At 53.6% G+C, this 14,187-nt stretch overlaps 1 protein-coding gene across 1 annotated transcript in view; it reads right to left on the bottom strand.

The window, feature by feature from the left end:
• Window positions 1-2,406: 2,406 nt before the first annotated feature.
• The window catches only part of mad1l1 (mitotic arrest deficient 1 like 1), a 33,955-nt gene continuing 22,174 nt past the window's right edge, over window positions 2,407-14,187 (bottom strand). Inside the window, exon 18 of the mRNA XM_086157630.1 lies at window positions 2,407-3,558. Coding sequence (XP_086013756.1) covers window positions 3,409-3,558 — 150 coding nt within the window. The 3' untranslated portion in view covers window positions 2,407-3,408. The remainder of the gene's footprint in view (window positions 3,559-14,187) is intronic.

Below are 14,187 nucleotides of genomic sequence, written 5' to 3'. Positions count from 1 at the left end.
GCGAGCGGACAAAGTGAGGCGTCTAATGAGGAGCGTCTGGAGAGCCGGCGCCGGAGCGCCAAGGAGGCTCCTTCTTCCAGAAGCAACCATGACAGGCTGGGGGGAGCAGTGCATGTGTGTGTGTGTGTGTGTGTGTGTGTGTGTGTGTGTGATGTAACCCGCTCCTCCATCAGCTCCCTGATGTCGACGGCAAACAAAGGTTTTAATGTTGGCGGTTAAAGCGTCAGCGCCGTCTCATCTCAGCCACCCTTCTACTCAGTTGCACCATCCAATTCAATCCAAAGGCTTCTAATGAGAAGCTTTCCTGTGTGTGTGTGTGTGTGTGTGTGTGTGTGTGTGTGTGTGTGTGTGATCAACACAGCACAGGTCAGGATGTGGATCAGGACACGATCTTGTGCACGAGGCGGCGGCAGAGGCAAGGCGACTGCAGCCTCGGTGAGTCTGCCTGATGCTGCGGGTTGAATTCTGTGGAAACCTGTGGCAAAACTGTTATTCCACTGCCCCGCACCACGTGCACGCTCACACACAGCGTGCACGCTCACACCCGGGTCCGTGGGCTCCATCCTGCCGTCAGGAGTCACGGGAGCGGTGATGGTTACCTGAGGTTACCTACCAGGTAACAAACCTGTAACCAAGCAGCATCTCTCGGCACCGTTGCCGGGGCGACAGAAGATCCTGCAGCCGTGGGGGGTAAAGGAGCTAAAGGAGGCTAAAGGAGCTAAAGGAGCTAAAGGAGCTAAAGAAGGCTAAAGCTAAAGGTCCCCCCAGATCCTGACATTGGACCTCCTGGATGTGGTCCAATCCAAGACCCCCCCCCCCCCACATTCGCTCCAGTGTCGGCCACAGTAGCAGTTGTCATAACAGACACATCATAGCTGCAGTGACCACCCAGTGTCCTTGTGTGTGTGTGTGTGTGTGTGTGTGTGTTTGGCCCGCAGCCCTCGTCTAACACTGTCACTCTATCACATTCCACACAGATACTGCCCCCCCACGGCAAGGAAAACAATCCCCAACACCTCATTCCACTCTCCATATGCCATTCACACCGAGGTGTGTGTGTGTGTGTGTGTGTGTGTGTGAAATGTATCAGCTGGACGTTGTATACATGAAATAGATCTGCACCCTGTCAATCTTCTATATTTACGCCTCAATAGCTTCCAAAGCTAAACCATGAGTTTGTGTAAAAACATGGAAATAAGACAGTGTTCCTGTCTGTGAGCCAGAGTACTTCGTAGTATTACTGCGAGTACTCAGAAGTACCTGTATCAGCAGCGACACACACACACACACACAAACACACACACACACACACACAAACACACACACAATAGGCCTAGCAGTGTGAATAAATGAATAATGCAGGGTGAGTGAAGGCGGTGGAAAGGTCGAGGTCAGCAAGAGGATCCATGGAGACCAACCCTGGAGGAGAAGGTGGATCCCTGGAGGAGAAGGTGGATCCATGGAGGAGAAGGTGGATCCATGGAGTGTGAAGTATGAAGAAGAAAGATGGCGGCGTTCTTTGGCTGACGTGCCGAAACTTGGGGGTCAAATCCTGGTGGTGAGACGTGGAAGCGCCGAGGGAACGACGGCGAGAAGAACAAACATGATTAGAGGAGCGACTGACACAGCAACGTTATCGCACCTCTAAATTACACAAGGTGACACACACACACACACACACACACACACACACACACACACACACACACACACACACACGGACTGAAGGAGGCCGGACGGTGGGAATTAAAGGTCTGTCATTAGCCAGGCTGAGGCGGCCATCTTGGCACCTCCTGGACGAGGGGCGCGGGCGCCATGATGGCGTCACACGCAGCCAGAGGACTCACGCCAAGATGGCGGCGCCTGCGTCCTTCAAAACAAGCGTAAACGAACGTCCGGGTCTCTAACGCTCCTGGAAGCAAAGAACCCGGAGGATCCCGTCACGTCATGTGACCTCCGCTCTTTGGCCATCAGGGAAAATGGCGTCCGTGCGGCTCTTCTGCGGGGCGACAGGACGGAGCAGCAAGACCTTCCATGGGATTATTATGGGATGAGTCAGAGGAAAGCGCCATGGAAACGGGGGCCTACTTTTAAAGCGGCATCTCTTCTACAAGAAGAAACAATCATATAATAAGTATAAAATCATACTAAACTATAAAGTGTTACAAAATATGATGGGATACACACACACACACACACCACTCGGTGCGGCTCGATGGCGCCCCTGGTGGCCGCCGGGAGAAGTGCACGCTCCGGGATGACGAGACGAAGGACAAATATTTTAAAATTACATTTAGAAAAAAATCTGTACAATTATGATGTGAATCAAAGATATCAAGAAATTTAATGACATGAGTTTTAAAGAGGAGGGTTTGGGCGCGACAGAGAAGAAGAAAGGAAAGAGTCTGGAAGTTATGATTTATTTATGCTACATCATTTAAAGAGGCGGCGAGGCAGAAGTGAGACCTATCTTCTCATCCTGATCCTTCCAGCAGGGATCTTCTGCAGACCTTCTCAGAGTCCAAGCTCTCCTTGACAAGAGCTTCCTGAAGACCGAGGCGAGGAACGGCGGGCGGGAGAAACATCACGTCCAGCAAGGAGACGGCGGAAACCATTCGCAGGAGGCGGAATAATTACTGGGGGAGTCAGCGCAGCAATTAAAAACTTCACCGGTACTTGGCGCACGCACACACACGCACACACACACACACACACACACACACACACACACACACACACGTCTTAAATGTCCACGGTGCCACTCGGAGGCTCGTGCTCCAGGAGCGTGGGATTGAGGGGTGCGGTCGAGGAACGAGCTCCGAGGTGTTTCAGCCGACGGTCTGGTCGCCATGGAGACACGTCTGGACGGGTCGAGCGTCGGCATCGATGTCCTTCCTGCTGGGACGCTTTGAATCCCAGAAGAAGGTCGACGTCAGAAGAGAGGCTGCGTGCGCTTCGGGTTCTTCCAGGCCTTTAACTTGTCGGATCAGACGTGACCTCTGACCCCTGAAGGGTCATCTGGCCTCCGGATCAGGATCAAGATCAGGATCCAGATCCAGATCCAGATCCAGATCCACACCCGGGCGGAGGATCATGTGAGGTGTCAGCTGGGAGGAGCATGGACCGGCCTGGGATGGATCGGGGGTCACGGGGTCCTCCATCAAGAAGGTTCAGGGGGCAAAGCTCCTCAGGAAAAGGAGCTGCAGAGCTTGGTGACGCCGGTCCTCGTGTCCCAGAGGAGGAACGGACCTCGGAGATCTTCTACAGGACAACCGAGAAGACACCCGCTGGAGATCCAGAGAAGAACTACTTGGACTCACTCCCGGGTACAAACTAAAACTGTTGCCATGGTAACTCAGCTTTGACCATGTGACCGTGCGACCCCCCCCCTCCGCCCCCCCGGCGGCGTTAGATGGCGGTCTGACGGCTGAAGAGGTCCAGGGTCACGGCAGAGAGGAACGCCGGGATGCTCTTCTGGTGATGCAGGTGGAGCGCCATCATCTCACCCAGGGTTTTGGAGAACTCCGTCTCCATGAGCTGCATGCTGCCGTTGGCGCCCTGAACACACACACACACGCACACACGCACACGCGCACACGCACACACACACACACACACACACACACACACACACACACACACACACACACACACACAGAACAATAGAGTGAGACCTGGTCTGTCCAGCCCTGGAGACCAACTTTCAAAGTACAGTGAGATCCTGCTGGGATCCCTCCCGTTGGAGAAGGTGTCTCAGTCTGTGTGGATTAATTACAGAGTGAGGAGCAGCCCGAGGTAATTACAGCTTGATGTGTGTGTGTGTGTGTGTGTGTGTGTGTGTGTGTGTGTGTGTGTGTGGGGACATGCTGGGGAGGAACAGAGTTTGTGAAGAAACCTTCTGTGGGCAACAGAATGTATTTGATGGGGACAGAAGAAGGGATGTGTGTGTGTGTGTGTGTGTGTGTGTGTGTGTGTGTGTGTGTGTGTGTATGTGTATGTGTGTGTGTGTGAAAGAGTGGAGACTTTTAATGAAGGTCCGTCCACGCAGGACCTCATCCGTGGCTGGAAGGTCTGACAGGCAGTGAAGGTCTCCAGCAGGTGCTTTGGATGAGAAGGTCTGCATGAAGGTCAGGCTGCTCCTCCAGACTGCCATCTGGACGTCCTTCCTCTCCTGCGTCTTCCAGAGGAGATGTTTGCAGAGGACGTGGGACCGGTTTCGGACCGCCTCACAGCTGAGGCCGGTCCTCGGGCGGCTCTCTGGGAGTTATGGGCTGCATACATCAAAGGGGGGGGGTTGCCATGGAGACCAGAGTGCTGCTCACCAAAGGCCGTTCCCAGGAGACCAGAGTGAGCAGCGGAAGGAGGAAATGGAGACCAGGAGCCAGAGATCTTCTGCCTGGACGGGACTCTTGTGTGGATCGGTGAATGCCATCCAGTATCCAGAGTCCATCCGTTCCCATGAGAGAGGAAGTCTTCATGGGGGTGGAGGTCCACCTGGTCCAGCCAGTGTTCCAGCTGAAGGATACCTTCTAACAGAGGTGGTCCTCTTCCCGGCCCGTCCAGGAGAAGCTCTCTCTTTGAGAACCACGGTCAGAGGTATCTAAAGGTATGAAGGAGGCATGGCTTCACATTCAAACACGTCCAAGATATTTAAGACGTCTCAGTGACCTTTGAACCTGCGGTTCAGATTTAGACCTGAACACCTGGAGGACCTGTTCCTCCCAAACACCTGTTGGCATGAGATGGTTCTCCAACTTCCACAGGAAAGGTCCAGCGGGTTCTTTGTTTGTTTTTCAAGATCGTATTTATTCAAACGGTGACCTTCTCGCAGCTGGTCTGCATGTTCACGCCCCCTAGAACGTGCCCTCCAGGCCAGAACTTTGAGGACTTTGAGCGGGCCGACGCCGCTCGCCTCCTCCAGCAGGAGGAACCGTGGCGAGGAGAGTCTCAGGTGAGGGACGGGTCACAGGTGACGTGGACATCTGCGGCGCAGCGGAGGCCTTCACCGGGACGACGCGAGGCCGGACCACGGCCGCCGCTCAAACCCTCCGTTTGACTCTCGGCCGAAAGTCAATCCATCCTCCCGGTGGAGGGGCGGGCGGGGGCGGGGCTTGTCGGCGGCCTCCGACCAATGAGCTTCTCGCAGCCTTTCGCCTGACCGTGAGCCGGCATGGACGCCCGCTGCAGCTGCTAGCCAACTAGCTTACGGTCCCAACTGCTGAATTCTTATGTCACACCTTCTGCGTCCGGAGGCGACTCGGAGCCGGCGAGACGTCGAGGAGCCGTGACGTCGAGGAGGGGAAGAAAACCTTCACGGTGGAAATGAGCCTCGGTGTCAGACGGGCCATGAGTGGAAGCCGCTGGAGGTCCGGCCTCCGCAGGCAGGTGGACTCCAGACGGGTCGTAGAAGATGCCAGGAGGAGCCTACGACTACCGCCTCCATCGGCCGGGAACCGCCGGGAGACGATGGATGACCGCGGCTCCCGTGTTTTGCGAACGGCGGAGCCTGAATCCACCGCCCGCGGCTAAAAGGTCCACGTTTCGCCAGACTCCCCCGTCCCGGCAAATCTCCGGGATCCCTTCCAGCACCGGGAGCACAAGACGCCAGATGAGTCGTGCCCCTGGAGGTCCACCATCACCACAGATAAATGAATCGGCGCCCGGCCGGTTCGGACGTACGATGTGTTCGCATCACGGCTTCCACGCAGCGATGGGTTTCTGCTCCACAACTGCAGCTCCACAGATGCTCGCAATGCACCAAACCAGAGCCTTCAACCCCACTTCTGTTTCTCTGAGCCCTCGGAAGTAAGAAGTAAGAATCGGTCGATAGTTTGGTCCAAGGAACGGAGTAATTCGTCTTTGAGGGAGGTGAAGTCTTACAGAGACAAAGGATAGGTTAGCTTGTCTTACAACGACTTGAGGAAGGCGTGCGCTTAGTGCTTGACAAGCTCCTTGAAGGTGAGAAGAACTTAATGCAGAAGACCTTATTACTCCTCCAGGATTAAAGAAAAGGAACGTCGGAAGCGGGACGTTCATGTGGAACCGAGAGATTTTGTTCGGGAGGCGGAGGATCGGATTAAAAAGATAACGGGAGGTTCTTCAGAGGAGGACGATGACATGGACGATCATGTACCTCGGAGCTCACAGGCAGAGGATGAGGAGACGGATAAGAATCTATGCTGAGCGCGAAGGAGGTCCAAGGGATTTGACTCGAAGCCGAGGTCCGGCCAGGCCGAGGCCGCCGCCGCCAAAACCAGAACCGGCGCGCGAGTTCTCTGCATTTCAACAAGGTCACACCTTCACCCGCAACGTTCCCGTTCACCGCCGAGAAACAACGGGCAGATGTTTGCTGGACTACCCTGCAGCACTCGGCTCCTTGGAGGCTTGTTTGAACTTGTAGAGGAGGAGGCCTCTGGGGCTGATCTACGGAGATAAGCCAGACTCCTGACACATTCCAGGGAGGAGGCGTGCCGGCAAAACTCACTGCCGCTTTCTTCAAGCATCTGCATGTTCGGTCTGTCAGAAGACCTTTGCTCCGGAATTCTACGAGTCAATAAAAGGGCAGAGTCTGACAGCCAGGATCAGAATCCCCACTTCCAAAGGCCTCGGCTCCGGGTGCTGGGGAACCTTCCCCGAGTCCTCGCCGCAAAGAGCCCCCGCCTTTGGTGGAACGAAGGAGATCCGGAACCGGCCAGATGACCTCACCAGCCTCGGTGAGGGAAGGACATTGGGAACTTTCCTCCGTGTTCCGAAGCACCGCTCGCTACCGAGTCCAAGAGGAGCAACGCAATAACTCGCTGAGACGGCGAGCTTCTGCCGTTCAGAGCTTCCACCTCGGCTCCAGGACTCATTTCAGCTCAACGTTAAATCCTCCGCCTTCACTTCCCGCGTTATCTTGTAGGTTCTGCACAGCCGAGCGCAGTAAACGCAGAGCGGCCGCTGGAAGTCGTGGCCGGGCAGAGTCTGCTCAGGTGAGACCAGCAGAAGCCACAGGGCAGAAGAACACAACATGGTGCCAGAAGGAGAAGATTCTCAGAACATACGTGATCGCCGCCTCCTTCTGCGGCGCCATGTTTGGAAGTGTCTGAAACGGAACTCGTAGGCGAGCTCTGCACCGCGGCCTAGTGGACGTATTGCCGAACAACCGCGGCGACCTGAAGCGGGCGCAGGAAGTACGTTGGCGGAGACGTTCGATCGGTCGGACGGTTCATGGACCGTCCGGTGAAAGCCTCCTCCGACCGGTGCATTTTTCTGTCCGTTCTGGAAGAGCCGGTGACGACGCGGACCTATGAGAGAGTCGATATAATGAGAAGGCTGAGATGAGATGCCAGGAGAGGAGGCGGATTCACGAGTCAGAGAAAGGATGATTACTTCTTCTTCTTCTTCTTCTTCTTTCGGCTTTTCCTGTTAGGGGTCGCCACAGCGAGTCAACTTTCTCCATCTAACCCTATTCTCTGTATCTTCCTCTCTCACACCAGCTACTTTCATATCCTCTCTCACTACGTCCATAAATCTTCTCTTTGGTCTTCCTCGAGACCTCTTGCCTGGCAGCTCCAATTCCAGCATCCGTCTACCAATATATTCACTATCTCTTCTCTGTACATGACCGAACCATCTCAGTCTGGCTTCTCTGACCTTCTCTCCAAAACATCGAACATGTGCCGTCCCTCTGATAGATTCATTCCTGATCCTATCCATCCTGGTCACTCCCAAAGAGAACCTCAACATCTTCATCTCTGCAACCTCTAGTTCTGCCTGCTGTCTTTTGGTCATTGGAACAGTTTCTAGTCCATACATCATCGCTGGTCTCACCACTGTCTTGTACACCTTTCCTTTTATTCTGGCCGATAGTCTTCTATCACATAGTACCCCTGACGCTTTTCTCCACCCATTCCAACCTGCTTGGACCCGTCTCTTCACCTCTTTTCCGCACTCTCCGTTGCTCTGGACTGTTGACCCTAAGTACCTGAAATCCTCCAGCTTCTTGATCTCCATTCCCTGTAGCCTCACCGCTCCACCCGAGTTCCTCTCATTCACACACATATATTCTGTCTTGCTGCGACTAACTTTCATTCCTCTCCTTTCCAGAGCATACCTCCACCTCTCTAGATTTTCCTCTACCTGTTGTCTGCTCTCACTACAGATCACAATGTCATCCGCAAACATCATGGTCCATGGTGATTCCTGTCTAACCTCATCTGTCAGCCTATCCATCACCATTGCGAACAAGAAGGGGCTCAGTGCTGATCCCTGATGGAGTCCCACCTCCACCTTGAACTTCTCTGTTACCCCTACAGCACACCGTACCAGTGTCTCACAGCTAGCATACATGTCCTGCACCAGTCCAACATACTTCTCTGTCACTCCAGACTTCCTCATACAATACCAGAGCTCCTCTCTTGGCACCCTGTCATATGCTTTTTCTAGGTCTACAAAAACGCAGTGCAACTCCCTCTGGCCTTCTCTGTACTTTTCTATTAGCATTCTCAACGCAAATACTGCATCTGTAGTACTCTTCCTAGGCATGAAGCCATACTGCTGTTCACAAATGCTGACTTCTGCTCTCAGTCTAGTTTCCACTACTCTTTCCCATAACTTCATTGTATGGCTCATCAACTTTATCCCTCTGTAGTTGCCACAATTCTGCACATCCCCTTTATTCTTAAAAATAGGCACCATCACACTTTGTCTCCATTCTTCAGGCATCTTCTCACTCTCTAAGATCCTGTTGAATAATCTAGTCAGAAAATCTACCGCTGCCTCTCCTAGACACTTCCACACCTCCACAGGTATATCATCAGGACCAACTGCTTTTCCACTCTTCATCCTCTTCAATGCCTTCCTCACTTCACTTTTACTAATTTTTGCTACTTTGTGGTCTATAATAGTCACCTCTTCTACCCTTGCCTCTCTTTCATTTTCCACATTCATCAGTTCTTCAAAGTACTCTTTCCATCTTCCCATCACTCTTCTAGCATCTGTCAATACATTTCGGCAGAGGAAAAAAAGCATCCTGACAGCAGATCTTTAAGTCATCAAAAGATATGATTTCCATCCAATAATGGTTCTGCTGCCCATAAAGTGTAATCTCGCAGAGACCGCGGCCTCCTTTCGGACAACTTTATGGTCCAGAAGGCCCAGACCTCTTCAGAAAGACTGAGAGGCTGGCGTCTTCCACGCCGGCAAACGAGAAGCTGGATGACAGTTTGTTACTGGCTCCTCGAGTTGGCCGGAACTTGAGAAAGCTGCAGCTCGTCATCGTCCCCTGCGCCCAGAGGACGCTGGATCATCAGAAATGAAGACAGAAGAAGGAAGTTTCAGGAGACAACCTCAAAGGTGTGAAAGAGACTCATCTAAGGCAGCAAAAGTGCTTACCGCCAAAGACCTTTCCCAGCGGAGTTCAACTTTAATTCTCCTGAGCCAAAAACAGGAGTATGCAGAGGAGCTTAAAGCCCGTCGAGCCGCAGAACGTCACGTCAGGAAAGATAGTCCAATCTGAAGCCGGATCCGTATTTCCCCCGATAGAGTGCTGAGGGAAGCAGGCCGGTCGAGACAATCTGCCGGGCGCCGGGCGCCGGGCATCCGGCTATCTTTCCCCGAGACGATTGGACCACCAAACTAATCCCCGGACACTCGGCCCATTAACAATCTGGACACCCTGGAAGGAATTACGTCCTGACAAGCCTGAAGTGCCAGACACCACCGGTCTGCTCCAAAACACCACGATAATCTTCGGTGAGCGCGAGCGGAGCCTGCCGGAGGCCGGCGTCCTCGGCCGGCACCGATTCACCGGGAAACCTGGCGCCGCCCTGACGGCCGAGGAGGCCAAGAGAGGTCACATGTCTGATCACGGACCAGCACATCTTTCTGGGCAGGGAGGGAGAAGGTGACCAGTCCAGAGCCAGGCATCCAGGAGGTGCAGAGCACTAAGAGGTCTTTCACTCCTGGATGCAGACCAACACTGAGGTTCCAAGTTACTAGATGATGCTGCCGTTCAGGCAAATGAAGCCGGCGGTCTGAAGGTCAGCAGGAGGACATTCCCCCTGCAGCTGGTTACTGTTACTCGGTGCGGTTCTTCTCACCACTGCCTTCTCAGAGGTTGGATCCTCTGCGCTCGCGTCACGACGCCGGCCTGGAACAGGAATCTGCCTCCTTCTGACCGCCACACTAATGTCATCAGATCTGACCGAACTAAACGCCGTCTGACCGGAGCTCCAGTCGTGGACCGAGGCTGGTCCTGGTCCCGGTCCTGGTCTGTCAGCGCAGTATGAAACCGCAGTCCAGACGTCGACGGGCCAATCGACGTTCTGCAAAGCCCGGCTAGTAAATGAGCCTCGTCTGTCCGACGCTCCTTTTCCAACAAGGAACTCCAACTTCCCTTCAGCTCGAAGCGGCGGCGGAATGTCCGACCACCCGATCACATGATGCGGCGTCGGGGAGGAGTGAGAGCAGAGGGCGAGCGCCATCCACCAGATAAATGGCGGCTCTGAATTGATCAGAGGACCAATGCCTTGCAGATGATGGGGGGGTGTCGCTCAGAAGGTGTCAATATCAGCCTTAATATGATGTCATAGGGTCAATGGCTCTGGTCCCTGCCGATTGGTTATTGGAAATCACCGACCCTCAGCGTCCCTGGAGGCCAGAGGGACGAGAGACATTCATCTCAGGAAAACAAAGGCGGATAAATAAATAGAGCCGGTCACTGTCCGAGGAGGAGGCTTGGAGACGAGGAACCCCCTGAGAGGTCCATCACACGCCGAAAGATCCTGCCTCCGTCCTGCTGGCTGAAGGTGATCACGGGGACGCGGTAGACGAGGTCGCACCGTGCACGAGGTGACGGATGTCTCCGTGAGGAGATGGTGACGTGCAGGTCACAGGTCAGGTGACCTTCATCGATGCTCTCCACCGCTAATGAGGAGGCTTTTGTTCTCCTCTGTCAGCAGCTGCAGCTCAGTGCAAAGACATGCCACACACACACACACACACACACACACACACACAGTTGTGGGGTGACAGAAGTTAAGTTGGCTGAGCAGATGTCCCTCCAATCAGAAGGTTGCTGGTTGGAGCCCCAGATCCTCCAGTCTGCAAGATGAACCCCAAGATGATCAAGATGACCTGGTTACAACCATGCTTATGTGTGTGTGTGTGTGTGCGTGTGTGTATGGATGATCACTTCATCCAAGACACACACACACACACACACACACACACACACACACACACACACACACACACACACACACACACACACACCACTGTCCCTGCAGATCAGTGAGATGGAACAGAAATGAAGGGCATTAATCCCAAATATGCAGATGTATAGTTTTCAATCTCAATGCAGATTTTAGCATGTTAGCGCAGCGCAGCGGCGCATGAGGAGACCAGGTTCCACCACCAGAGCTGAATCATCTCCTGCATCCATATTCATCTTCTAATCAGCCGCTGTTTACCATTCTGGGGCGACGCCCTCGCCACTCTCTCACCCATTCACCCATTCATCCACTCACCCATTCATCCACTCATCCAGCTGAGTGGCACAGTTCTGCAGCGGGGGGGCAAACCTCCACTCTGACCTCTGACAAGCAGAGCATCAATCACTGGGGACTGCTAATCCATACATCTGATGGGCTGAGATGTTGCCTCTTACATCTCCACCATCAGCGTTGGACCTGCTCCCTGGTGAGATGGCATGAAGAAGGAGGCCTCAGGGAAGAGCCAGGAGGGACTCTTTCTGCGGGACAGACCAGGAAGATCTGGGGGTTCTCCAGGAGGAGCTGGACCGAGCTCCAGAAGAGAGGCGGGTGACGGACGGACGGATGGATGGAAAGATAGATGGACGGACGGACAGACAGACAGATAGAGATGGATGGATGGATGGATGATGGACGGGTGGACGGATGGATGTAGGGCTCTGAGAACGATCAGTAATGAGCCATGAAGGCAGAAGGAGGTCTGGTTTCCATGGTGACAGTAGTGGAGGACGGCCCGGATGGCGTTTACATCTTGTTAAAAGTGAAATAAACGTGAATCTTCCCCCGCAGGAGAGCGTCCGGCCCGCTGTCATTAGTTCTCCGCCGCCGGCCGCCGTGGAGAAGCAGCCTCCTTCCAAGGCCTCCACACTGCCAGGTGGCGCCGCCGCTTCTTTGCATTGAACCAGCAGAACCCCCCGGAACAATTTAAGTCATATTGCAATAGCACTCGGGAAAATGAAGGAAAAAAAAAAAGCAGAGAGGAAACATTCTTCCTCTCTGCCGCCGCTTTTATCCATCACCTATGATGAACGGCCACGGATGTGTGTGTGTGTGTGTGTGTGTGTGTGTGTGTCTTGGATGAAGTGATCAGCTTGAAGTGTCAAAGCACTTTACTGTGGATTGCATTCACTCATTCAATCATTCACTCATCTCATTCACACACACACACACACACACACACACACACACACACACACACACACATAGCAAGGTTGTAACCAGGTCATCTTGTTCATCTTGGGGTTCATCTTGCAGACTGGAGGATCTGGGGCTCCAACCAGCAACCTTCTGATTGGAGGGACATCTGCTCAGACAACTGAACTTCTGTCACCCCACAACCGTGCGTGTGTGTGTGTGTGTGTGTGGTATTTATCGCGTCTTTGCGCTGAGCTGCAGCCACTGACAGAGATGTGTGTGTGTGTGCGTGTGTGTGTGGACAAAGAAAACAAAGGTGGCGCAGCATCCTTTGGAGGTTGTGGTCAGTCAGTGACATCACACTGTCTGTTTGCAGTGAAATGCAGTGTGTGTGTGTGTGTGTGTGTGTGTGTGTTCATAACAAGGTGTCAGTGCTAAACAGTGTTCTGCTGCAGCTCACAGCCGTAGTTCAGAGTGACACATCACACTTCTCCAGGATCTTTGCTGTGCAGGCAGGCCGAGCAGAGCGGCGGCGGCGGCAGCGTGGAGCGTGGAGCGTGGAGCGTGGGGCGAGGAGCGTGGACTGGGAGCGTGGAGCGAGGAGCGTGGGGCGTGGAGCGAGGAGCGTGGACTGGGAGCGTGGAGCGAGGAGCAAGGAGCGAGGCCAACGGCAAACAAACACTCCAGAGTTTGGGTCGTTTCCTAAGAGCTGCGACCAGGAGCCGTTTAATCATTCTTTAACAAAGTTTGTTAGAAACCTCAGGTGTCACACACCACGTGTGTTTCCTGTTTCTGATTGACAAACGTTGTTATGTTTTTTATCGCTGCGATAAAAATGAAAGAGAGACGTTTTTTTCCCCTTAATTCATAAAGTGCCTGCTGGACCGTTTGAATGCTCATTATTTGCAGCCTGAACTGGAACAAATAACACAAACACGAAGCTGCAGTGTGTCTGAGGCCCGGCCTCTCCTGGTGCCACGCCGACCACCCACGGTACCACCAGATAGCCACCATCACTGCTAACACACACACACACACATCCCGAGCCTGAACACACACACCAAGCCCGAATACATACTCTGAGCCCTAACACTCACTCTGAGCCCAAACTAACAAACACACACCAAGCCCGAATACATACTCTGAAACCGAACACACACTCTGAGCCTGAACACACACCCCAAGCCTGAACACACACACACACACACACACACACACACACACACACACACACACACACACACACACACACACACACACACACACACACACACACACACACACACAGGGTACACAGTACCCTGATCCTCTCCTTCAGATGGTCCATCTGAAGAACAAGCAATGATGTGGCTTCTGACTTGGAGGTGCAGAGGCCTTCTGCTGCCGGGTAGAGCCACAATTTTAGGTTCATGCTCTCTATGTGTGTATGTGTGTGTGTTTGTGTGTGTGTGTGTGTGTGCTTCTGATGTATTATGTTACCACAGTGACATGAGACATATGTTCTGAAGCTCAACCGCAGGAGCCAGTGACACCGATGGCCCAGTGCGCCCAAGTGTCACCAACATGCGCGCACGCGCACACACACACACACACACACACACACACACACACACACACACGGGAAAGCAGGGCAGGAAACTGTCAGGAGACATCAGTGTCAACAGTCCTGGCTCTGGTCCTCCAGGAAGGTCTCTCTCAGAAGGTCCCAGTCCAAAGACATTGGTGTTCCTGCTGGTTTCTTCTTCACGCTGGTCTTCTGGTCTTCACCAGTTGTCTGTCTGCGGCAACGGGGAGGACG

The sequence above is a fragment of the Fistularia commersonii genome, chromosome 12 (genome assembly GCF_037954325.1).
Source record: "Fistularia commersonii isolate RoL2024-O1a breed Wild chromosome 12, RoL_Fcom_v1.0, whole genome shotgun sequence".
Taxonomy (NCBI): Eukaryota; Metazoa; Chordata; class Actinopteri; order Syngnathiformes; family Fistulariidae; genus Fistularia; species Fistularia commersonii.
Note: the sequence above shows the minus strand (reverse complement) of the source record. Positions and strands in the feature narration are given on the sequence as shown.